Source organism: Mauremys mutica, chromosome 4 (assembly GCF_020497125.1).
Source record: "Mauremys mutica isolate MM-2020 ecotype Southern chromosome 4, ASM2049712v1, whole genome shotgun sequence".
Classification (NCBI taxonomy): Eukaryota; Metazoa; Chordata; order Testudines; family Geoemydidae; genus Mauremys; species Mauremys mutica.
The window spans coordinates 127,463,516-127,486,937 of NC_059075.1; the positions used below are offsets into that span (position 1 = coordinate 127,463,516).

The 23,422-nt window shown below is 53.4% G+C and overlaps 1 protein-coding gene across 6 annotated transcripts in view; it reads right to left on the minus strand.

The window, feature by feature from the left end:
- The window catches only part of NAV1 (neuron navigator 1), a 316,431-nt gene that overhangs the window by 202,163 nt on the left and 90,846 nt on the right, over nt 1-23,422 (minus strand). For all 6 annotated transcript variants that reach the window (XM_045012503.1, XM_045012500.1, XM_045012504.1 and 3 more), the window contains exons 2-3: nt 19,062-19,885; nt 18,019-18,122 (exon numbers count right to left, since the gene is read on the minus strand). In XM_045012503.1, the coding sequence (XP_044868438.1) occupies nt 18,019-18,122; nt 19,062-19,867 (910 nt within the window). In that variant the 5' untranslated portion in view covers nt 19,868-19,885. The remainder of the gene's footprint in view (nt 1-18,018; nt 18,123-19,061; nt 19,886-23,422) is intronic.

Here is a 23,422-nt window from a genome sequence, read left to right on the forward strand (position 1 = left end):
CCTGCCCTTTGTGCCCCCGATGAACCATAATATGAAAACTGTCAAGAACAACTCGCTGAAGGGACCTATCGCGCTGCAAAAAGGAGAGGTCTGTAATAGGACTTTCACTGGGACTTGGACTGAGTTCTGTCCCTTTAAAGAATCATTTCAGCTAGAGAAGTTTCAGATGCTCCCTAAACCAACCTCTCCCTTTTCTCTTCTCTCCCTTTCTTTTTATATTCTCTGCACATCCCTGGAGTATCCCACCATCCTCCACTGCAGAGCCAGCTCCTGGCTGCCGTGGCAACAGCCATCCCCGTATCGGTCAATAAAATAACAACCCAGAGAGGTCTGGAGCATTTGTAAGACCAATTTGCAAAGGGATTTTTTGGGGGGGAGAGGGGGTGGGGGTCTGATTATTCCTCTAAGAAATGAGGTAACTAGATTTCCCTCCCTCTCCCCCCTCAAACCTCTCACTGTATCACTGGCAGCACAGAAGCCTGCAAAATACAATGAGCTGGAATAAATGTCTGTGAATGGTTCATTGAAGAATGACTTTGTAAACGTGGAATCAACCATCAGATTGGAAGGGGGCGAAGATGCCAGGCACATAGTGCACATAGTGGCTTCTGCATGGAGGCAATTAATTCGCCAGTGATTTTCTCCTCGTGACCCTCAACCCAGATATAACGTTCCTCGATGCGGAGGGCATCTGTACGGGGAGCCCATTGGCTGTGTCTCACTTGCAACATTAAATTCTCTTCTCTCTCTCTCTCCGCATCCTCCGAGCAATGGGTCATTCCTGGAGCTCAAAGGAAAACTGAAAGGGTGGGTGGGGGGAAGACAGAGGAGAGAGCGAGCAATGGCCAGCACTTGAGCATGTATAATAGATTGCTGGAATCCAATCAAGTCATTAGAGGAGGAAAGAGACAATGTTGCTGTATTCATCTTTCCATCTAACAGCAAAGAAGGGGCTGGCAAGGGGAGTTTAATCTTGGCTGTAGCAGGATGTGACTTGCTAAGGGGCTTTACCATCTCCCAGCAAAGCACTGGGATCAGCGTAGCCAATGGGATTTAGGCACTGAATCTGCTTAGGGGCTTTTGAAAATCTTTGCCTCTCCAGGCACCTGGATCCCTTTGGAAATGAGTCATTTAGGCAATTCTGAAAATTTGACCCTAAATCTCCTTGTTTTGTGGAGGGTCAGAGTGCAGGAGGTGGCGGGTGTGAGGTGGGGAGGCTGACGGGGCATGGGGATGGTGGGGGTGGCCTACAGGACATCAGCACTGGCCTCGCCTGCGCTGACTGCCTTTTGGAGGTTGTTAAATGGAGCCGCTCGGGGCGGAGGGGAGCCGAGTTGTCCAAACTGAACCTTTTCGCAGAAATGTCTCCTCTTCAGTGAAAGTTTCCTCAGATCCAGGATGGAATTTCTGGTCAAAGCCAGAGAGAGACTGATCCACCCCAGTATAGCTAAAAGCCCAGCGGTGAGGGCCCTCACCAAGACCCAGGTTCAAATCCCGCTGATGCCAGGTTCAGAGTAGGAACTTGAACCTGGGTCTCCCATGTGAGTTCCCTAACTCCTAGGCTAGAGCATCAGTGTCTCTGTGAGTCACTGAATAGATTTAATTCTTTATCCCAAGTGGAACAGCTTCAAAAGGAGAGGTTGACTCTATAGCTCCATGGCGAGGGAACCTGGCTGACCCAAGTGCAAGCCCCTATTCTGAGTCAGGCAAAGCAGGGGTTGACCCTAGGTCTCCCATACCCCGGTTGAGTATCCTAACCACTTGGCTATGATGGAATGGGTCTGTAACCTCCTTCCCAACTCCAACCCCGGGATCAGGCCAGTTTCCCATGCGCAACAGCCCAGCAGCTATTCTAAATCAGAGCAAGGAGAAGTTCACGTGTGGGGAGAGCTTGTGATGGGAAAGAAATGGCCCCATGTCACCCCAGCAAAATGAATCCTCCGCCATTCACCGGCAGGAGCTCCAGGGTCTGAGGCCTGGTCTACACTAGGACTTTAATTCGAATTTAGCAGCGTTAATTTGAACTAACCGCTCAACCGTCCACACCAGGAAGCCATTTAATTCGAACTAGAGGGCTCTTTAGTTCGAATTTGGTACTCCACCCCGACAGGTGGAGTAACGCTAAATTCGACATGGCTAGCTCGAATTAGGCTAGGTGTGGATGCAAATTGAACTTAGTAGCTCCGGGAGCTATCCCACAGTGCACCACTCTGTTGACGCTCTGGACAGCAGTCGGAGCTTGGATTCTCTGACCAGCCACACAGGAAATGACCCGGGAAAATTTGAATTCATTTTCCTGTCTGGGCACTTTGAATCTGACGTCCTGGCTGGACATCGGGGCGAGCTCCGCAGCACCTGCAACGATGCAGAGCTCTCCAGCAGAGGAGTCCGGCCAATCCAAGAATAGAAAGAGGTCCCCAGCATGGACAGACCGGGAAGTCCTGGATCTGATCGGTGTGTGGGGCGAGGAGTCTGTGCTGTCGGAGCTGCGCTCCAGCAAGCGGAATGCAAAGACCTTCGAGAAGGTCTCCAAAGCAATGATAGAGAAAGGATACAGCCGGGATGCAATGCAGTGCCGCGTGAAAATCAAGGACCTGAGACAAGGCTACCAAAAAGTCAGAGCGGCAAACGGACACTCCGGAGCCCTGCCGCAGACATGCCGCTTCTACGAGGCACTGCATGCCATTCTAGGTGGGTCTGCCACCACTGCCCCACCAGTGACCGTGGACTCAGTGGATGGCATAGTGAACCTGGACAGTTCCTCCTCGATGTTCGCCGATGTGGAAGATGAGGAACGGTCTGTGGAGGACGGCGCAGGCGACAGCGAACACAATACCGCTTTCCCTGACAGCCAGGATCTCTTCATCACCCTCACAGAGATCCCCTACCAACCCTCCCCGGCCGTTAACCCGGACTCTGAATCAGGGGAAGGATCAGGCGGTAAGTGCTATAAACATGTAAACATTTATTTTTTATAAAACAGGTATAAAAAAATAGAAATACTATATATAAAATTTTCAATGAAAAACTATATGAAAAGTAGGTCCACACATATAGGGATTGAACAATAATCCTACAGGGACAATTCAAGAAAGGTCTCATTTAGGTCCTCGAAAAGCCTCCGCAGGAGGTTCCTGGGGAGAGGTGCCTTGTTGGGTGCTCCATGGAAGCACACTCTTCCGCGCCAGGACATCCTTATGTAGATGGGAATCATCGCCTCCACAAGCATGGCCGCATATGGTCCTGGTCTTTGCAGGGCTTCCCTTAGCATCCGCTCTTTGTGACTCCGAGGGACCCGCATCAGGGTGATCTCGTTCATGAAATGCTGCATCTAATTAGGGCAATTAGTGTATTGTTACTGTTGTGAATGGTTGACTTTTACTTTGCATAACAATGACCCTCGCTTAACAGCCATGTGTTGTAGGCCACATAGGAAAAGCATACATTGATCTTTCCCGTGCACTGGCGGGAGTGGCTGGAAAAGGGTCAGAGTATATGATTTCCAGATTGCCTTTAGCGGGAGGGCACAGCTATCCATTAACTGATAAGCAGAATGTACTGTAAGGCTTACCAGGACTGTCTGCTAGACGGATTCAGCTGTCTCTCCCCACTTGTCCGCTCTCCTGTGCAATGCCGCAGCCAATGAGAGCGTATTCCGAAATCTCGAACTTGTCCTGAGATCTCGTGAGACTTGTTGCCCTGTATGGTCTTGTTCAGAGAAACTGACTAGACTGTGTTCACTGTTCGCAAACATGTATCTGTTCAAGGAAATCAGTTACTTTTCCCATCACACAGCTTCGGCTCTTTCCCGGACTGCCCCGGCATCCCCCTCGCAGAGGCTGGCGCAGATTAGGCGGCGAAAGAAAAAGACTAGGGACGAGATGTTCGCGGAACTGATGGCTTGCTCCAGAGCCGAGGCAGCAGAGCAGAGACAGTGGAGGGAGACCCTATGTCAACAGCATCGCACACACATCGAATGGGAGGACAGGTGGCGGCAGGAAGACCAGCAGGCGACTCAAACGCTGCTTGGGCTAATGAGGGAGCAAACGGACATGCTCCGGCGCCTTGTTGATGTTATGCAGGACCGCAGGCAGGAGGACAGAGCCCCCCTGCAGTGTATCTGCAACTGCCCTCCCCCGCCAAGAAGTCCTGCCCCCCCCACCCAAAAGTACAAGACGGCGGGGCGGTAGGGGCCGTGAGAACTGTCACTGCACCACTGCATAGCGCTAATGTACCACACACCTCTCATGCTATAAATTTGTAGAAGTGCTTCCCTTACAGGCTCACCCAGTCCCAAATCCAAGTTTCATCCCCCCAGTGTGTATTAGATTATTAAAAGCTGTTTGCTGTTATTCACTGTTTCGGTCACGTCTTTCGTGTCAGAGGATTTTTTTGTGTATGGGGGGGGAGGGGATTTATAATTGCATGGTATAGCCTACATTACCAGGGTACAGACTTGGGGCCATGATCAACTGCAGGGCACACACACACTGCAGTCAGTAGGCACCAGGGTCACTCTGTGTGGTGTATGCTGCCCCGGGTCATTCTGTGATGTGTATGCTTGTCCAGGGTCCTAGCGCCTGCCACCCCCTTAATGTTAAGGCACGCTGCCCTTACCATGCACTTCCACCGTAGCAACGAGCCTCTCCGCTGCCCTGAGCCCCAACAAGAGCCCTCATCCACGGACAGATACTCACCCTTCCCCCACACCCCTCACCCCTTCCTACGCCCAAACCCGCAGCCCACTGCCGTCATCCAAACCCCTATCCAAAAAAGGCACCACTCGCTCCTTCCTGCAATCCCACCCCTTCCTGCAATCCCTCCCCTTCATGCACAACCACTTGCAACTGTCCCCCACCCCAGAGACCTATGTAGGAGCAGGAGGATGTCATTCCTCTATGGAACAAGCGGTCTGTACATCAGTGCACACCGTGCCCAGCACAGTATGCGTCCATGTTTCAACACCTGAACAGAAATGCAAAGTAAAACAAAGATTTATTAATAATGAGTGTTACAATTAATTTGCTTTAAAACGTGCTTTGGAAGTGGGGGAAACTTGGAGAATGGGGTATGTAACCGCAGATCGAAATCGACACATACAGACACAGGCCCAGGGTCAGTTTCTCTTGAAAGCAAGTGGAGAGTCATAGGTTACCCTGCTCTCCGAGGAAACTTGCTTTCAAAGCCTCCCGGATACACAGCGCTTCCCGCTGGGATATTCTCTCGGCACGGGTGTCTGGCTGAGCGTAAACTGCAGCCAGGCGATTTGCCTCAACCTCCCATCCGGACAAAAAGGTCTCGCCCTTGCTCTCACAGAGATTGTGTAGCACACAGCAAGCAGCAATAACTACGGGGATATTCTTTTCGCTGATGTCCGAGCGAGTCAGTAAGCTCCGCCATCTCCCCTTGAGACGTCCGAAAGCACACTCCACCACCATTCTGCACTTGCTCAGCCGGTAGTTGAAGAGTTCCTTCTCTCTGTCCAAGGCGCCTGTATAGGGCTTCATGAGCCAGGGCATTAGCGGGTAGGCTGGGTCCCCGAGGATCACTGTAGGCATCTGCACATCCCCAACCGTTAGTTTGTGGTCCGGGAAGAAAGTACCTGCCTGGAGGCGTCTAAACAGACCAGAGTTCCTGAACACACGCGCGTCATGAACCTTGCCCGCCCACCCAACGAAGATGTTGGTAAAACGTCCCCTATGGTCTACCAGTGCTTGCAGCACCATTGAAAAGTAGCCCTTTCGGTTAATGTACTCGCTGGCCTGGTGGGCTGGTGCCAGGATAGGGATGTGAGTCCCATCTATAGCCCCACCACAGTTTGGGAATCCCATCGCGGCGAAGCCATCTATGATGTCCTGGACGTTTCCGAGAGTCACTACCTTTGAGAGAAGTTGCTCAACGATTGGGTGGGCTACTTCAATCACAGCAACCCCCACGGTAGATTTGCCCACGCCAAAGTGGTTCGCTACTGACCGGTAGCTGTCTGGCGTTGCAAGTTTCCAGAGGGCTATGGCCACTCGCTTCTGCACACTCAGGGCTGCTCGCATCCGAGTGTCCTGGCGCTTCAGGGCAAGGGACAGCAAGTCACAGAGTTCAAGGAAAGTGCCCTTACGCATCCTGAAGTTTCGCAGCCACTGTGATTCATCCCAGACCTGCAGCACTATGCGGTCCCACCAGTCCGTGCTTGTTTCCCGGGCCCAGAATCGCCATTCCACACCATGAACTTGACCCATTGCCACCATGATCTCCACGGCGCGGCGTACCCTGCTTTGTGAGAGGTCTGCGCCACTCTGTGAATTCCTGTCCTCACCGCGCTGCCGGAGCCTCCTCACACGATTTCTCAGCAGCTGACTGTGGAAGAGGTGGACGATAAGGTGCGAGGAGTTGACAACGGCCATAAGTGCAGCGATGATCGCAGCGGGCTCCATGCTCGCAGTGCTGTGGCATACGCGCTGTAACTGACAAGAGAAGGGCGCGAACAGATTTCCCGCCGGAGCTTTCAGGGAGGGAGGGCGTGATTGACGGTTCAATGACAACAGTTACCCAAAAGCACCCTCGACACATTTTTCCCCCAGGAGGCATTGGGAGCTCTACCCAGCATTCCAATGGGCAGCGGGGACTGCGGGAACTGTGGGATAGCTTCCCACAGTGCACCGCTTCCAAAGTCGACGCCGGCCCCGTTACTGTGGACTCAGAAATTCGAATTAGTGTATTTACTGTGGATACACAAATTCGACTTCATAAGGTCGAATCCACAAATTCGACTTAAGTAGATTCGAAATAGTCTTGTAGTGTAGACAAGGCCTGAGGGTCTATTTTTCACTCCAAGCACCACAGCTGAGTCCAGTTCTAATGTACATTTCCAAATCCCAGCTCAGAAGGGCTGCCAACGAAGCCATTCTGCATGCAGAGATCTAGGGGCATTAGATGCTTGAGGATGGGACTGGAGTGACAACCGTGGCAAGCCATGGGTCTGCTGACCCACTGGTGGCAGAGAGCACCGCTGTCAATGCCGGAGCTGCTCCAGGCGTGCGAGCCTGAGTCCCTTCGTTCGGTTCCCATGCCGCTGCTGCCTCCTGAGCAGGCCCCGTGACTAATCTGCGCTCTCAGCCCAGACTCAGAGCTCCGCCAGGCCGGATAGTGTTACACCCATGAGGCTGAGGGGCCAGGAGGAGCCGTTTCCAGAAAGAGGCTGTCATTTTCACATGGACTCAGTGAATTAAACACCCTCCCTAGCACCTGGAGATGGGCTGCAGCTGGAAGAGAGGGGTTTCTATTTTCCCAGGCAGGCTGAGGGCTGGGAACAGCTGGGCCTTGCTGGCACCGGGATTTGCCCACAATGGGCTCCCAGCCTCATGTGGCCATAAGGACAGAGAGACAGTGGGAAGGCAGGGACAGGACCAGAGCCCACCTGCCCCAAAGAGCTTACAGTCCAAATGGGCAAGGGAGGTGAAGGGAAGGGGAAACTGAGGCACAGAGCGGCTCTTTAAGCCAATGCCTTAAAAACCCACACTCTCTTTGTGCAGGCGTAACTGGATGAAATTCTCTGGCCCGTGCTATGCAGAAGGTCAGAGCAGATGATCCGAATGGTCCCTTCTGGCCTTAAAAGCCATGATTTTGTCAGGCATGGCCCTTAAAGGCTCCATGTCCCTTTCCAGAAGAGTGGTGGCTTCTCACCTCCCCACAAGTACAGTGGTGAGTTAGCTGTGGTCCTGCCGCCAATGGCAGACATCTCAGTGATGTCAGTGGGGCAGGAGCAGGTGCCCAGATTGCAAAGCACTTTGACTGAGAAGAAGTATCTGGGATTCTGCTGCAGGAGCTACAGAATTGGAGGCTGGAGGGTAATGGGGACCAATCCTTAACTCTTATATTAGGGCTTCCCAGCTGTAGATCACAAAGTGGGGAGTCATGTTACAGATGAAAAAACTGAGGCACACAGAGGGAACTCAACTTGCTCAAGGTCACAGAGCCAGCCAGTGGCAGAGACACGATCAGAACTCAGGGCACTCCCAGTCCTTGGGAAAATCCGGCTGGGGACACAGGCTAAGCCGATGATCTGTTAGAAGTTTATGCCTCACCACACTACTCCCTTAGTTACTTTAGCCCCGTTGCCTCATCAGCTGGATGTTGGTGACCTAATCATTGTGGGCAGGGGAGGATCCCACAAGCCGAACAGCCATTTCCGGAACAGAGGGTCAGAGGGCGAGGGCAGGACAGTGGCACATAATGCACCAGAAGTGAATGGCCAGGTAGATGTGGGTTTCCTAGAGGCAGAACGGCATGCCAGGCACCTCAAAGGCACCCATGTAACCCATGGGGGTGTGCATTCTGGGTGCCCCCGTGACTGAGCTGCAGCGGATATGAATTGTTACAGCGCAGAGCTGCTCAAGACTTGAGCTCTAGGGGTCTCTGGTTCAGTCCCTGGGGTGGCGGCTGTCACACGTATTCAAGGCACTCCAACCTTGGGAAGTGACGGAGCTGAGCTCACAGCTGGTCGGTGACCCCGCAAGAGTGAGGCAGGGATGGGGTGGGCCAGGTGCTTCACGTGGAACAAGCTTCCCGCAGCTTCGCAGTGGCAGATACTCACAGCAGAGAGAAGCCACAGAACCCGGGGGGGAACCAGAGTCACAAACAGCCCAGCTGCTCCTTGATGAGGGAGCTGCAACTCTAGCAGTACTGGGGTTTCCCTTAAAGTGCAACCCCTGCTGCCCAGCACCATGCCCAAGGTGCTTGGTCATTTAAGTCACAAGGTTACAGCTTCTGCTCTCTGATTGGCTGAGCAACACTTTTTTAAAGAGGAGAATAACAAATGCTGACCAGCATAGAGTGGGGGGCCCCTGGGGAGGGGCACCCAAATAGCAGTCGTAACTTCGACAAAGCCCACCTTGCACAGCTGTTTGTGGACGGCAAACAGGGAAGAGGCATGGCTGTGGCTGCTGTCACGAACTCACAGACCGTGCCCACTCTTGGTCCCGGGCGGTCCGTGGGGGGTGCCCCTTTCAGTGTGACAGCCCTTCTCGAGGATCCACTCTCTCTTGGGGTCAGGCCCCTCCACCTCCTGGAACCACACCTCTCTGAGCCTTAGCACACCTGTTTCTCGCCGTGGGCCCCCTCAAGGAGTCCACTCACTCTGGACCCCCCGGGCCTCCTCACCCCTGAATGGGTTGATGCCACCCTGTTCTCTAGACCAGAGCGACTCTCAGCCAGCATAAAACAGGAGGGTTTATTGAGAGTTGAACACAGTGCAGGAAACTCTCAGGGTCTCAGGCCTGGCCTCCCTCAGCCCAGCACATCCCAGTCTCCCTGCAGCCAGGGGGGCTCTGTCTGCTTCCCCTCTCCAGCCCAGAGCCCCCTCTACTTCCCTGCTGGGCCTTGACATCCCCGGCCCCAAACCCCACCTCTGTCCATTCCTCTGTCCATTGTCTTCTCTCCAGGTAAACAGGGTCATAAACAGGATGGCCTGGGTCTCCTCTCCTCTCAGCCCTCCTCTGGCCCCTCTGGCTGGAACCGGCTGGTCAGGTCACCAGGGTCCTCTCTTCGCAGCCCATTGTCCTCCTACTGGCCAGAACCAGCTGTGACTCCCAAGCTGGGTTTCTGGGTCACCAGTCGCTGGGGTCTCCATCCTCCAGGCCATCGGCTGGGGTCCCTTTAAATCGGCTTCGGTACCCAATGACTGGAAGTTAGCTAATGTAACGCCAATATTTAAAAAGGGCTCTAGGGGTGATCCCGGCAATTACAGACTGGTAAGTCTAACGTCGGTACCGGGCAAATTAGTTGAAACAATAATAAAGAATAAAATTGTCAGACACATAGAAAAACATAAACTCTTGAGCAATAGTCAACATGGTTTCTGTAAAGGGAAATCGTGTCTTACTAATCTATTAGAGTTCTTTGAAGGGGTCAACAAACATGTGGACAAGGGGGATCCGGTGGACATAGTGTACTTAGATTTCCAGAAAGCCTTTGACAAGGTCCCTCACCAAAGGCTCTTACGTAAATTAAGCTGTCATGGGATAAAAGGAAAGGTCCTTTCATGGATTGAGAACTGGTTAAAGGACAGGGAACAAAGGGTAGGAATTAATGGTAAATTCTCAGAATGGAGAGGGGTAACTAGTGGTGTTCCCCAAGGGACAGTCCTAGGACCAATCCTATTCAATTTATTCATAAATGATCTGGAGAAAGGGGTAAACAGTGATGTGGCAAAGTTTGCAGATGATACTAAACTACTCAAGATAGTTAAGACCAAAGCAGATTGTGAAGAACTTCAAAAAGATCTCACAAAACTAAGTGATTGGGCAACAAAATGGCAAATGAAATTTAATGTGGATAAATGTAAAGTAATGCACATTGGAAAAAATAACCCCAACTATACATACAACATGATGGGGGCTAATTTAGCTACAACGAGTCAGGAAAAAGATCTTGGAGTTATCGTGGATAGTTCTCTGAAGATGTCCACGCAGTGTGCAGAGGAGGTCAAAAAAGCAAACAGGATGTTAGGAATCATTAAAAAGGGGATAGAGAATAAGACTGAGAATATAGTATTGCCCTTATATAAATCCATGGTACGCCCACATCTCGAATACTGTGTACAGATGTGGTCTCCTCACCTCAAAAAAGATATTCTAGCACTAGAAAAGGTTCAGAAAAGAGCAACTAAAACGATTAGGGGTTTAGAGAGGGTCCCATATGAGGAAAGATTAAAGAGGCTAGGACTCTTCAGTTTGGAAAAGAGAAGACTAAGGGGGGACATGATAGAGGTATATAAAATCATGAGTGATGTTGAGAAAGTGGATAAGGAAAAGTTATTTACTTATTCCCATAATACAAGAACTAGGGGTCACCAAATGAAATTAATAGGCAGCAGGTTTAAAACAAATAAAAGGAAGTTCTTCTTCACGCAGCGCACAGTCAACTTGTGGAACTCCTTACCTGAGGAGGTTGTGAAGGCTAGGACTATAACAATGTTTAAAAGGGGACTGGATAAATTCATGGTGGCTAAGTCCATAAATGGCTATTAGCCAGGATGGGTAAGAATGGTGTCCCTAGCCTCTGTTCGTCAGAGGATGGAGATGGATGGCAGGAGAGAGATCACTTGATCATTGCCTGTTAGGTTCACTCCCTCAGGGGCACCTGGCATTGGCCACTGTCGGTAGACAGATACTGGGCTAGATGGACCTTTGGTCTGACCCGGTACGGCCTTTCTTATGTTCTTATGTTCTTATGTCCCAAGTTCCCTCTTCGGTCCTCTGTACCAACAAACTCCCTCACCCGTTAAACCAGTAACACCTGGGGACACTGAGTCCCACTCCCTCTGCATGCAACCCACTGGAAAACACAGAAAAACCAAGAAAACCCCCCACTTCATCACAGCTGCACTGAACAGTGGCTTAGAACTTGAATGCAGTTGTGGACACGGGCTTTACAGGATTTGACCAGCTCTATTGGTGAGTAATAAGATCCCACAAATCCACAGCAATCCGCTGCCTTCTCATTCTCTCTCACACCCCCACACCTCCTGATTCTTGCATTCCCTCCCAGGTCTTACTGGGCTAAGCCCCATGGAAGTCAGTGAGAGTTTGACCTGGATGACAACCTCAGGATTTCCCCTAGAGCCAGACACTAGGCATGAGGTTCTTAGGGCCAGCTTAGGGGAAACGTACCTGTATGTAAACAGGAGTAATTCTCCGTATTTAATCTCCATTGCAGTGGTGTCTGGGCTGCACCCACTGATCTGATCACTAGCCCCCTGTTCGCTTTATGGCCATGCAGGCAAATTAGGGCAGAATCCCCTAAAGGGGCTGTAATCCCCTTACACTGTGTGAGCCGGCCCCTCTTTCTCTGTGTGGATTTGCACGCTGGGCCCAGCCGTGGCTAATTCCGGCACTGAATGGCACCTGCTTTCCAGGAGTTCCCCTGACTGCTGCTCCTCGGCCCATTCTGCATGCTGGCGGGACTGGACATTCCTTAACCCCACCAGCCTGGCCGTTCTCCCCACTCATGCTGGCTTGGTTATAGGCTAGTGTACATGCATGGTGGGGCGAGGAGGGACAGAGCACACAGCACTCTGCTGCTCTGAGTCAGCCCAGTGCTCTCTGGGGCAGCCAGCAGAATTTAGAGCAGCCCTTAGGTTGCTCTGGTTAATACCAGGGGCTGTTCTGGCTGCTGGCCAGCTTAGAGCTACTTTCCCCCACATCACTCTCCTCAGCTGAGAATCCAGCCTTCAGTGTCCAGGGATGGAAGAAACCTGTCTCTGAGTGACCAGCTACTGGGCAGGTGCAGTGTACCACGGCGGGGGAACGCACGTGCCCGCAATGACCTGGCTGGGCCAGGCCTCCACAGGGGGCTCAGCTGTTAGCCAGGGACTGAAGAAATGTTGTGGGGCCTTGGCCTGAATCTTGACACACTCATGGCAGGGTATAGCAACGGCCATCCACTGCAATAGGGAAGAGCACAAGCTCTCCTCTGACTACCAAGGGGCTGTCTACAGTGCAGCTGGTTCCAGCGCAGGCAGGCAGACGTGCAGGCTCCACTCCAGCGAGCACACTCAAAATAGCCGTGTGGACGTTGCAGCGCGGGAGGAGGCACAGGCTAGTTGGCCAAGTGGCAATGATGATGATGGAGTCTCACGTCTCTTACACATCAGACCAATGCGAGAACCACCAATGCAGTTTCACGTGGGCCAGGCCTGTTCATCCACCACCAGCGCAGGCTGCGCTTTCCTTGCTTTGCACGGTTCACGTTCTTCACACAAAGCGTTAAGGCGCCTTGCTTCAAAGCGGGAAACGGCCACATGACAACTCTGCCGCCACCTTGCTCTGTGGTGGGCTGCTGCTTCCCAGTCACTTGGGTGAACCTGAGAGGCTTTCAAGTTTGACTTCAGCATGTCTTTATATTGTATATGCGGCCCACCGTGAGAATGGTTGCCTTTGCTTTAGCTGGCCATAAAATGTGGCCTTGAGTATTCTCCAGTCGTCCATATGAATGAGATGCCCAGACCAACACAGCTAGCTTGAGCAGACCCGACACACCCTACAGCAGCTTTTCCTCCTGGTATTAAACACTCAGAACTCTGGGCTATTGTAGCAGATCAGTGCAATGCTAGAGCCCACTTGGCAGAACCCCCCACTGCCTAGTGCTATCTGCGACCCGGCTCCTCTCCAGAACTGAAGTTTCCAGAACTGAAATGGCCAGCCTGTCCCTCGCCCACTCTTCTCCCTGCTCCCAGCACATGCTGAGCCCAAGGACCTCACAGAGATTTACAGAGGGATCAGTATCACAGGCTCCCATGTGACAGCTGGGGAAACTGAGGCAGGAAGAGGGGAAGTGGTTTGTTCAAGGGCACACGTTGAATCAGCTGGGGAGTCAGGAGTAGAGCCCTGCTCTCTGCCTGCCAAGGAGAAGCACCGTCCTGGCTTTGCCTGGAGCTGCAGAGTTCTCCTCTGAAACACCCCAGACAGTCTTTCCAAGAGGGGTAAGGTTCAGCCAATCCCATTGTCCCTCGTTGCACTGGAGCCTGAAGCAGGGTTATGAGACTGACTGGACACTGTCCAACCCGTCCAGCTGGTAACCAGCGGCCGAGCTCCGCATAAGGGCCTGATCCTGGCAGCTGCACAGCACCCTCCTCTCCATTGGCTTCTGTGGGTGTGGAGGGCATTCAGCACCTTGCAGGAGCCTCTTGGAACCAAGCACAGCCAGGGCTGCTGACACGTTAACCCCCGGCTCCTCTGCATTCTCAGGGCTGGGACATCCCCAGGCAGCATCCCCAGAAATCAGCCACACCTGGGGAGAGAGGCTGGAGCCAGGGTAGACGGGGGTATCTTGTTAACAGAGCCAGGGTGAGTTTGGGCACAAACCCAGAGTAGGCAGATTCTGACCGAAGGCCCCATTCACAGTCCCTTTAGCCAAAGAGCCACTCTTCTTACCAGGCTCCTAGAGAGATACAAGGAGTTTCCCAGAACAGACAGTGTAATGGAGCCCGGTTCCTACCATGAATGCAGACAAGGTCACAGTTCGATGCCTCCACCCTGTACATTTCTATGCAGAGGCCACTTCAGTCAGGTAACCCTGCCAGAGAGCCAGGCAGACCAGGATACTAAGATCTAGGAGGACAGCCAGGCGGAGACGATACTAACAGGCAGCGGGGCAGACCGACAGATGTGTAGACTAGGAGCTCAGAAAATAGAGAGCTAAGGGAGTGAGGCAATATGTTTTACTGGACCAACTTCCCTTGGTGAAAGAGATGAGCTTTCAAGTTTCCACAGAGCTCGGTGTAACTCAAAAGCGTCTCTTCCACCGACAGAAGTTGGTCCAGTAGAAAGTCTGACCTCACCCACCTCGTCTCTCTAATACCCTGGGCCAACATAGCTACAGCATCACTGCACACCACAGAGGAGGATAGACAAAGTATGCTGAGGGCTGACTGGCTATTCCCAGTGGACCTTTGGTAGAAATATCACGACTATTTAACACGGTCGGTATATAACACCTCACATTGCTGGATGGATTGGTTGAGGTTTATTTTCTAGTGCTACAGCTCTGGGCACATTTACAAGATTCAAACAGGCATTATGAACGTCAGTATCCTTGTCCATTGTGCGTGCAGGGTCAGAGTGCAAAGAGCTCATCTCCTACAGCCGGGCCCTGATTTTTAGACTCCCTCAGCACCCGTTTAGGCTCCTATCTAAAGGCCAGACTCAAACCCTGTGGAGTTACTCCTGATTTACACCTGATTGGCTAGATTTTCACCAGAGCTCGGCACCCAGGGCTCGCAGCCCCTCTGAAAATCTGGCCACTTCTTTCAGTGCCCAACTGGGAGTAGAGTCTATTGAATATCTGCTCCGTAATAACCTGCCTCTCCCTGCACTGGCTGCTTATGGCTGCCCACGAATGCACTCCTCCAAAGCTCCATGCCTAGCCACCACTTCCTCACATGCCTCAGAAAAATGAAGCACCTTCCAGTATGTCTGGCAAAAGAGGACATGAGGGGCAGAGTTAAGGGGCTCTCACAAACAGCCTGCCAATTTGCCCTTTCTGTTTAAATCAAGAGGGATTCTACTTTGAGGGCCTCTTCTGCTTGCACTGCAGCTGCAATCACTGCGGGCTTTACATTACCCTTCACATACCCCTGCAAGGGTGGTCTTGTTTGTTCCTTCTCTTGGTACTGACTAAATCCTGGATTGTGAGCTCCCTGGGGCAGCAGTTGCCTGTGTACTATTTATCTGTACAGTGCTCAGCCCATGGTGCCTCAATTGGGGTCCTCCGAAATAATAAATAAATAATAGATTAGAAATAAAAAATAATAGTGAGGCCTCTTTCTAACATCATTATCCCATTCTCACTCCAGTGTCACTCCTCAGCTGAGCAATGGCAGTGTGCTGGGGCCCTACAGATAAGCTTCCCAGAGGAGGAGAGATCAGTGACGCAAAGTCCGAGTGTCTCCAAAGTGTGACTTGCTTTATTCACACAAACACCAGTCCTGGAACAGAGGGGGTCAAATAGCATGGAGAGCAATCCCTTCTTCCAGGAATCTCAGCCCAACATTAATGACCAGTTCCCAAAGAGCCTCATGAATTGACTCCAATCAGAGCCCATGACAGAGAGCAAAGTTTCCTGCCACTCACATAGCTCCCTGTACGCAGAACCTTGACCAACCTGAAAGTAATAACACTAGTATTTCTTCCAACACTAAAAACTTACTCGCACATTAAGAAAAAATACTTGGAGGTTATGTGTAATAGCGCCACCTGCTAATGCCTGCCATAGCCCCATATTCTGCAAAAGGGAAAACAGAGGCACAGAGAGGAGCCATGACTTGTCCAAGGTCACACAACGGTCAGTGACAGAGCTGGGATTAGAAGTCCTGCAGTTTCCAGCTCTGAGTTCAGTCCCCTACATCACATGGCTTCTGAGATCAGACCAGTGGGGAAGCCCAACTCAGAAGCATGGCTCTGATTTCTGATTAGATTCTCCCAAGGGATGGGCACCCAGAGATAAAAGTGTGCTTATATGCAGGGCCCAAACCTGCGCCAGGGGCAGCATCTCCTCAATTCCTATTCTCTCCATCTGGGAGATAAGGCCGCTCCAGCCCAATGTTCAAACATTCCACGCCTGCAGGATTCGGGCTTTCTGCCCCAAATGGTTCAGGTCAGGGCAGCACCCCATGGTTCTAATTCTTTTCTGAACGTGCCCGGACCCCTTTGGTCTTGAGATCGGGCCACACATCCATGAGGGCAGGGGACTGGACTCGATGACCTCTCAAGGTCCCTTCCAGTCCTAGAATCTATGAATCTATGAGTTCAGGTTTACCCAGGAGAAATCCAGCACTGCCGGCTCAAACGGGCTGGCGAGTGAGCGGTCGTTTCATGGCTGTCACTGGCTGAAACCCAGAAGGCTAGAGCCCCGCCCCATTACTGAAAAAATGAACCAAACTCTCCTGTTCAGGCTGAGTTGGGTGCGAGTCTGGGGCAGTTTTCAATCAGTGCAAACCAGCTTTCCTGCCCCTTCCCCCCACCCGATCAAAGGGCATGGTAAATACACCACGTGGCATGGGGTGGCTGGAAAGACCTCCTCCCCACAGACAGATGGTCTGGCAGCCACCTCAGGCCATGTGGTGATAACTCAGGGTGGGAGTGAAATGGACGTGAGCAAAAGGCAGAGGCGGTAGCTAGCTCCGGAGGGGCTGATCAGTTCCCTGACCACGAGTGGAACTGATGTGACTCACTGGAATTGCAGGGCCAGATTCCTGTCCTGCTTTACACCACAGTAAATCCAGCGTCACTCTGTTAAAATAACAAAAGAGTCCCCTGGCGTACGTGAGAGCAGCGTCTGCTCCTTCTCCCGCCACAAGACCCGTCTACGTGCCAAAACTATGTCAAACTAACAGGCAAGAGAAATACAAACACCTTGTCGTTGTGTGCCTTTCAGAACCCCAGCGCCGCTATGGGAAGTGCAGAGGGCCACAGGACCAGCAGCAATCACAGGAGCCTTTCCCCAGTATTAGAAGCAGGCAGCAGGAGCCTTTCCCCAGTGTTAGAAGCAGGCAGCAGGAGCCTTTCCCTGGTATTAGAAGCAGGCAGCAGGAGCCTTTCCCCGGTATTAGAAGCAGGCAGCAGGAGCCTTTCCCCGGTATTAGAAGCAGGCAGCATGGCTCCTAGGTGACAGTCCAACTCCCATGAGTCCAGCGCAAGTTTTGTCACTGACAGCTATGGCAGCAGGGTCAGACCTAGCTTGCATGTCTTCCCGCAGTCACTAGCAGGTGCTGAAGAGGCAAGGGACACGGAGATGCCCCTGTAGATTGCCTACTGGTGCTAACGCTCCCTGCCCCTTGCATTCAGGGCCTGACTTTCCCTTCCCCAGCACCTTGGGCATTGTTCATAGCAGCTACCCTGCCGGCATGGCAGAGTTTTACATCCATTCAGCACTGGTGGAGGACCAGGCCCTGGAGCCTGGCTGCAACCCATCCAGGTCACAAAAGCCCACCTGGGCTCCCTGCACCCTCTCCCCCCATGGCAGACCTAGAACCCAGGCACCTGTAAAAACCACTGACATCTGGACCCGGTTCAGAAAAAACACTCAGCACAACCGGTGTGAGCACATCCACTCTGTCGTAGCATCCCCAGCCAACGACGAGCGCTACCCAGCACGGCCTGCTGCCAGCGCTCATTAAACGCCCCAACAGGTCCGGCACATAGCCGCAGGGTTTAGCAGGTAATGATGCACCGAGGGCCAGCCTTGTTTTGAGCTAATTACCTGGTGTTGCAATTTGTCTCTCTCATTACGCTGCAAGAGCCAACCAGCTGCAACCCACTGCCCCTGGCCATCGAGTGCAGCAACATCAGTGTTCCACCAGGCCTTGCCGAGGGCCAGATTCGGCCGAGTTAGTCAGTCAGTCACCCTAAAATATGGCCGCTGGCTCCTTCCTTCCCAGCCCCCTCACCCGGTGACAGAGCTGTTTGCTCAGGTCCCACATGCTGCCCCCCCCCAATCTCTAGAGGAGTGAATCCTAGTTTGACTCACCCAAGCCTGGGAAGCCCAGTTCAGGCCCGTCTGCAGGGCTGGTCGGTTCCTCACACGTGCGCTCCTCCTGGGAGAATTCACTTTTCTCCCTGTCTCCCTGCAGCCTGGAGACAGAGAAAGGAGTTAGGGTCAGTGCATGTGTGACCCCCGTGAATGTGTTACGGGTCCCCCTCTGTGCCGCTCCACAGCGGATGTGAGTCTGTTACAGCCCTCAAGCCGGACGTCTGGGCTGTTTAGCTCAAGCTGTAGCAGCTGCTGTTTTGAGCTCTGGAGATCCCCAGTTCAATCCGTCATGTCAGGTGTTGGCCAAGAGGGCTACTGTCATACATGCATGAAAAGCAGCCCCCTGGAGATGCAGGGTAGTCCCCTGGGGTAGGGGTTCGTTCCCCAGCTATTTGGGGACTGAAAGCTCATTGGGCTGCCAGGCAGCAGACTCAACCCGCCCCACGCCAGTAGCAGCGACAGGGGAAGCCAGAAGATCTGGGCCCCACAGCTGGAGGGGACCATGACAGAAAGGGTGAGGGCAAGGAGCCAGCAGAGGGCATGGCTGGTGGCCAGGCTGCCTCTCCTGGCTGGGAGGTAGGGCCCAGCATCTGATTCCAACAGGGAGCCCATCTGGCCCCGCTTGTGGCCTTTGGATTTGGAAATGGGCATGGGACTCACTATGGATTGGGGGGGGGGTGTTTAAACGCGTGTCGGATCCTCGTTCCTTCCATGAGGTCAGTGATGTGATGCTTATGGGTCTAATGAGATCAGGGCTTGGGTCTGGTGCTTCTCTTACTGAGACCAGTGTAACTGCCACTGGCTCCACAGGGGGTTACTCCTGATTTACACCAGAGTGAGTGAGATCTCTGAAAGCCACCCCCCGAGCCCCACGGCGTGAGCCCACCCCACCCCTGCAAATGCTCCCAGTGCTAACAAGGGGCATGGGCAGATGGTCCCGTGGTTTGTGTGGGGTGGGAAGTGTTGGGGGAGGGGAAGATGAGCTGCCCCTTCCCGCAGAGGAGCCCCGTGCCCTGCACGCTGCCGGGCAGGGAACTCACCGGTAGTGGAAGGGTGCCACGGTGGCAGTGACCGGGTGACTTTGCTGTGGGACTGAGGAGAAGCTGATGGCCGGCTCCTTATTCTGCATGGGGCTGCTGGTGCCTAGCGAGATCCCTGGGGACTTGTCCTCGCCCCTGGCTGCCTTGGGCACCCCGCTGCCTTTGCAGAGGGCTTCCGACACCCACTGGCCTTTCACCGGGCAGCTCTGGGGCCTCTTGGCACTGGATCCTTCAGGGGTGCCGGGCAGCCCAGACTCACTGCACAGGCTGAAGCGGGACGGGCTCTTCCCCTGCAGCTGAGGGGTCTTGGCCAGCTCGGCAGTGCCACTTGGCTTCCCCGATCCCTTCTTGGTGCCGTGGTTGCTATAGGCCTCTCCGGGCTTCAGACTCGCCTTCTCTCTCTCTGTCCCTTGAACCAGAGCCTTCTTAGGAGCCCCCGTCGCTCGAGGCGTTGCCTTCGGGCCGCACCGGGGGCTGCTGCCTGGAGTCCTAGTGCTCTGGCTGAGGCTGGACTCCACCCCGTCAGCCCTTTTGCACTCCGATGGCTCTGCTGTCTCTGGCCCAGGCCCGGCCTCCACGGGGGCTTTGGAAAGGCTCTTCGGCTTGGAGCCTTTGGCTGCTGGGCCGCTAACGCAGCCTGGCGCTTTCCCCGGCCGTGGTGACGCTGCCCGCTGGGAAGGGGGGGCCCCCAGGCTGCTCTGCCTCGGGGGCAGCTTGCTCTGGGACATAGCGCGTGGCACCGGGATAGCAGACGCATAATGGCTCCGGCCGGTCACGTTCACGTTCACGTTGGCCGTCCCATTCATCGTCAGAGGGTCCGCGGGCTGGGGAGGGAAGAGAAAGGCAGAGCAAATTAAGGCTGGGCTTGGGGGCGAATGGGGGTTAGAGATGCCCTGGGGATGCTCCTAGACAGGGTGCTAGAGGGGCCCCTCTGGCAGTGTGGTGTCCAGACTAGGGGGAGCAGAGGAACTGCTGGGGTTTGGACTAAGGAGGAGGCCCGTGAGCCTGCTCTTTGGCAACAGGATCCTTTCCTTGGCCTCAGGATCCCTTAAAGATCTGCATAATAGGCTACCCATCTTCAGCCCACCCTGCTGGAGGGGATGGGGTCCCTTTCACACCCAGCCATTTACCCTGGATCCTTTACCCCAGGACTGTATTTTGGAGCTCTGCTTGGACCTCGGGGAACTGACTGCAGAATCCAGGCAATGGAGAGGCTGTGGTGTCTGCCGGCTACAGCCCGGAGAGAGCATGATCACAGAAAGGGCACCACTCCTTGGGCACCCTGAGCTGACGCAGCCGAAGGGAGCTGGCTCAGGGGCCCTGCTTCTCTCATTAGCACAGGGGTGTCCTCCGACACCCAGGACCCTGCAGCCAACTTGCCAGGTGCCCCAGTGCTGCCCTCTGGATCCGATCTCATGGCAGTAACAGCATCTCTCATCAGCCCTGCCTACCCCTTCCCCACAAGGATAGACCACTGGCCCTGGTCTAAAGGCTCATCCCAATCAACGGCAAGAGGGGCTTCACCTGGGATGCTTCTGGCTTAGACAGAAGCAGGAAAAATCAGCAGGAAGCACTAAAAAAGAGGGTTACTTCATTCAGAAACATTCAAGATCCATTCTTCTAGGTGCTTCCCAACAAATGTTTGGAGCAGAAATAGGCCAGAGACACGATCTATGCTAAGGCATCACAGTCTTTCATAAACTGGTGTCCTAGCTACAACTACAGACACAAACAATCTTCCACACAGCTTGAGCTCCAGCTTTGTTGTGCTCATTCACCATGGACCATACCGTCTCTGGACACTACATAGCACGGAGACACCTAGAGGTTGGGTAATATATTGCAAGCAAACATGGCATCACATGTACCAACCCTCTTTCAGATCCAAACCCACCCAAAACTTTGGCAACATCCAACTCCAGATTCACAACTTGCAGCTGGCCCCCGTCTTGAGGATGGGTCTGAACAAAGCCCCCTTTTTCATCCACACCCCACAGACCTCCAGGAAAGTTGGGATCCGGGTCTGTTGCCTGCAGCTGGGTCCCACTGCTGTTTTTGAGGTTCCCCTTTTCACAATATCGGGGTGGGGCAAGGACCCCAGTACAGTGGCCAGAACACAATGGCCATTTCCCTGATTATCCATTTCTACACGATTCCTCTCCATCCCCTCACTTGAGCCACGTTTCAGGGAGAGTCTCACCTGTCCCCCATGGTCCCTTGCAGCTGAAAGCAGGGGATGACGCCCAGCCACACAGAACATGTCACCGTCTGAGCCCTCGAGTGGCCGAGAGGAATTCCTTTCATTTGCCAGAGAAAAATGGGCAGATGAAACAATTGCAAGAATTCAATTTCCATTAAGAAGCCACCCGGAGTCCATATCGCTCACCCCCAGCACTTTAGTCAGATTACAGGAAATTGAGGTCACGACCCGGTTTGGGGTTCAAAGCAACAACGGATCTGAAGAGCGCTAAGTGCAAAGCACTCTCTCGCTCTCTGTGAAATCAGCTGTAAACAGTCAGCCAGGACAGGTGAATGCGAGCAGGGTCTAGTGCTCTGCTAAGCTTCCAAGCTCCCTGCGTCTCCTGCCAGGACCCAGGCTCTCTCTGATCAGCTAGTGTTGGCCTCCTCCCTGTCCCCTTTTGATGGGGTGCAAGAGCATTCTCCACTGCAGCATTGCACCCCCCTAGAGTTCCTGCACTGGCCATCTCTGTCTAAATCTCATCTGAACACACAGCTCTTCTCCCTTATCTCTGCCCCCAAGGGTCTCTCCTCTTTCCGGTATTTATCATTGAACTCTACGAAGTGTCTCAGGACACAGGCTGTGTAACAAACTCTACCCAGCAGAAAATATTGTATTCAAGCACACCTGGGTGGGCACTGCCAGCTGGGTACCTGCAGGCAACAGAGAACCGCTCAACCGGGCCTATCAGAACGAAGAGAGAGGCTGGTATCACCCTGCAAGGGCTGCCGGGAGACAGGATTTGCGACCGTTCTGGGGATCTCGTGTGCTGCATGTCCCAAGTTGCCTGCACATACCGAACGGTGCAGGCGGATACAACTCCAGCAGCGGCACACTGGCCTCTGATTCCCCCCAAGCTCAGATGTAGCAGAGAGAGGCAGCTGCCCAAGGCTGACTGTGATCTCGGATTCAGGGCCACCTGGCCCCAGCAGCAGGAGACTCCTGCTGTACCTGGCACAAGGTCCAGCAGAGGTTGGGTGTAGCACAGCTCAGCTCTGACACAGGCCTGAAGGGCCCCCAGAGACCTGGGTTCCAATCAAAGCAAATCACTTCACCTACCCTGCGCAGCAGTTCCATGGCTGTGAAACCAGCTTCATAGATTCCAAAGCCCGAAAGGACCAGTGTGATCATCTAGTCTGACCCCTGTATAGTGCAGCCCAGAGACCTGCCCCACAATAATCCCTAGAGCATAACTCCCCTACCTCCTGGCACATACGAGGGTTAAGCCATTGATGGTGAGCTGCTCGATCCTACAGTGACAGAGCAAATATTTACATAGACAGAAATCAGACCTCTTACTCGGGTCTAACAAGACGCGCACAAATAGGAAACTTGGTCTTAGCCAGGCTGGGGGACCAGACGCAGAACAGAAAGAGGGGATAGCCTTTCCGACTCCCAGCGCCTGCTCTGCTTCGGGGATCCAATAAAACTCCTAGTGATCTGAATTGTGGTTTGCCCCTGGGGCCATGATCCCAGAGCAGGCAGCCTCCACCAAGCACAGGACAGGGAACAGATCGCTCCTCCTGGTTTCCTTCACTCAGGCAGGTTTGCAAGACAGCTGTCAATCACTCTGCGCCGTAATCCACCTAAAAAGAGCACCGCTGGCCCTAAACTCCATCGCTGTTTAGCCCCTGGAGTCCTTATGTGCTGCCCTGAAGAGGAGCTGACTGCATTGTGCGCTGAACGCCAAGCTGGGTGGAGAATTAAGCAAAGCAAGAGCTGATTTATTGCAAACAGATTAACCTATATCCCCGCCATCCCCAAGTTCTGTCAGACATGGTGGGAACGGCTACCTGCTTACTTGGGGGCCTGGCACATGTGGAAGCAGGTTTGCAAAAGAGCTCAGCCCCCAACATGCCGAGCTCATTGGAAAACCTGTCCCATATGGTCTATTTCAGCAGTGACCCACAGCACCGCCCTCCAGCCATCTGCTGTAGGCATTTCTAGGGGGCCAGTCGTCACCGTATCTAGGCACTGAGCCGGGTGCAGTCCAAAGGCTGATTTGGCTCTACAACGCCCTTTGTACCAGAGATCGCAGGAGACTTCGGTGGCCTGTGCTGTGGAGGAGGTCAGACCAGACCATCCCAGCGGCCTTGGACTCCAGGAAATTAGCGTAGGGAAG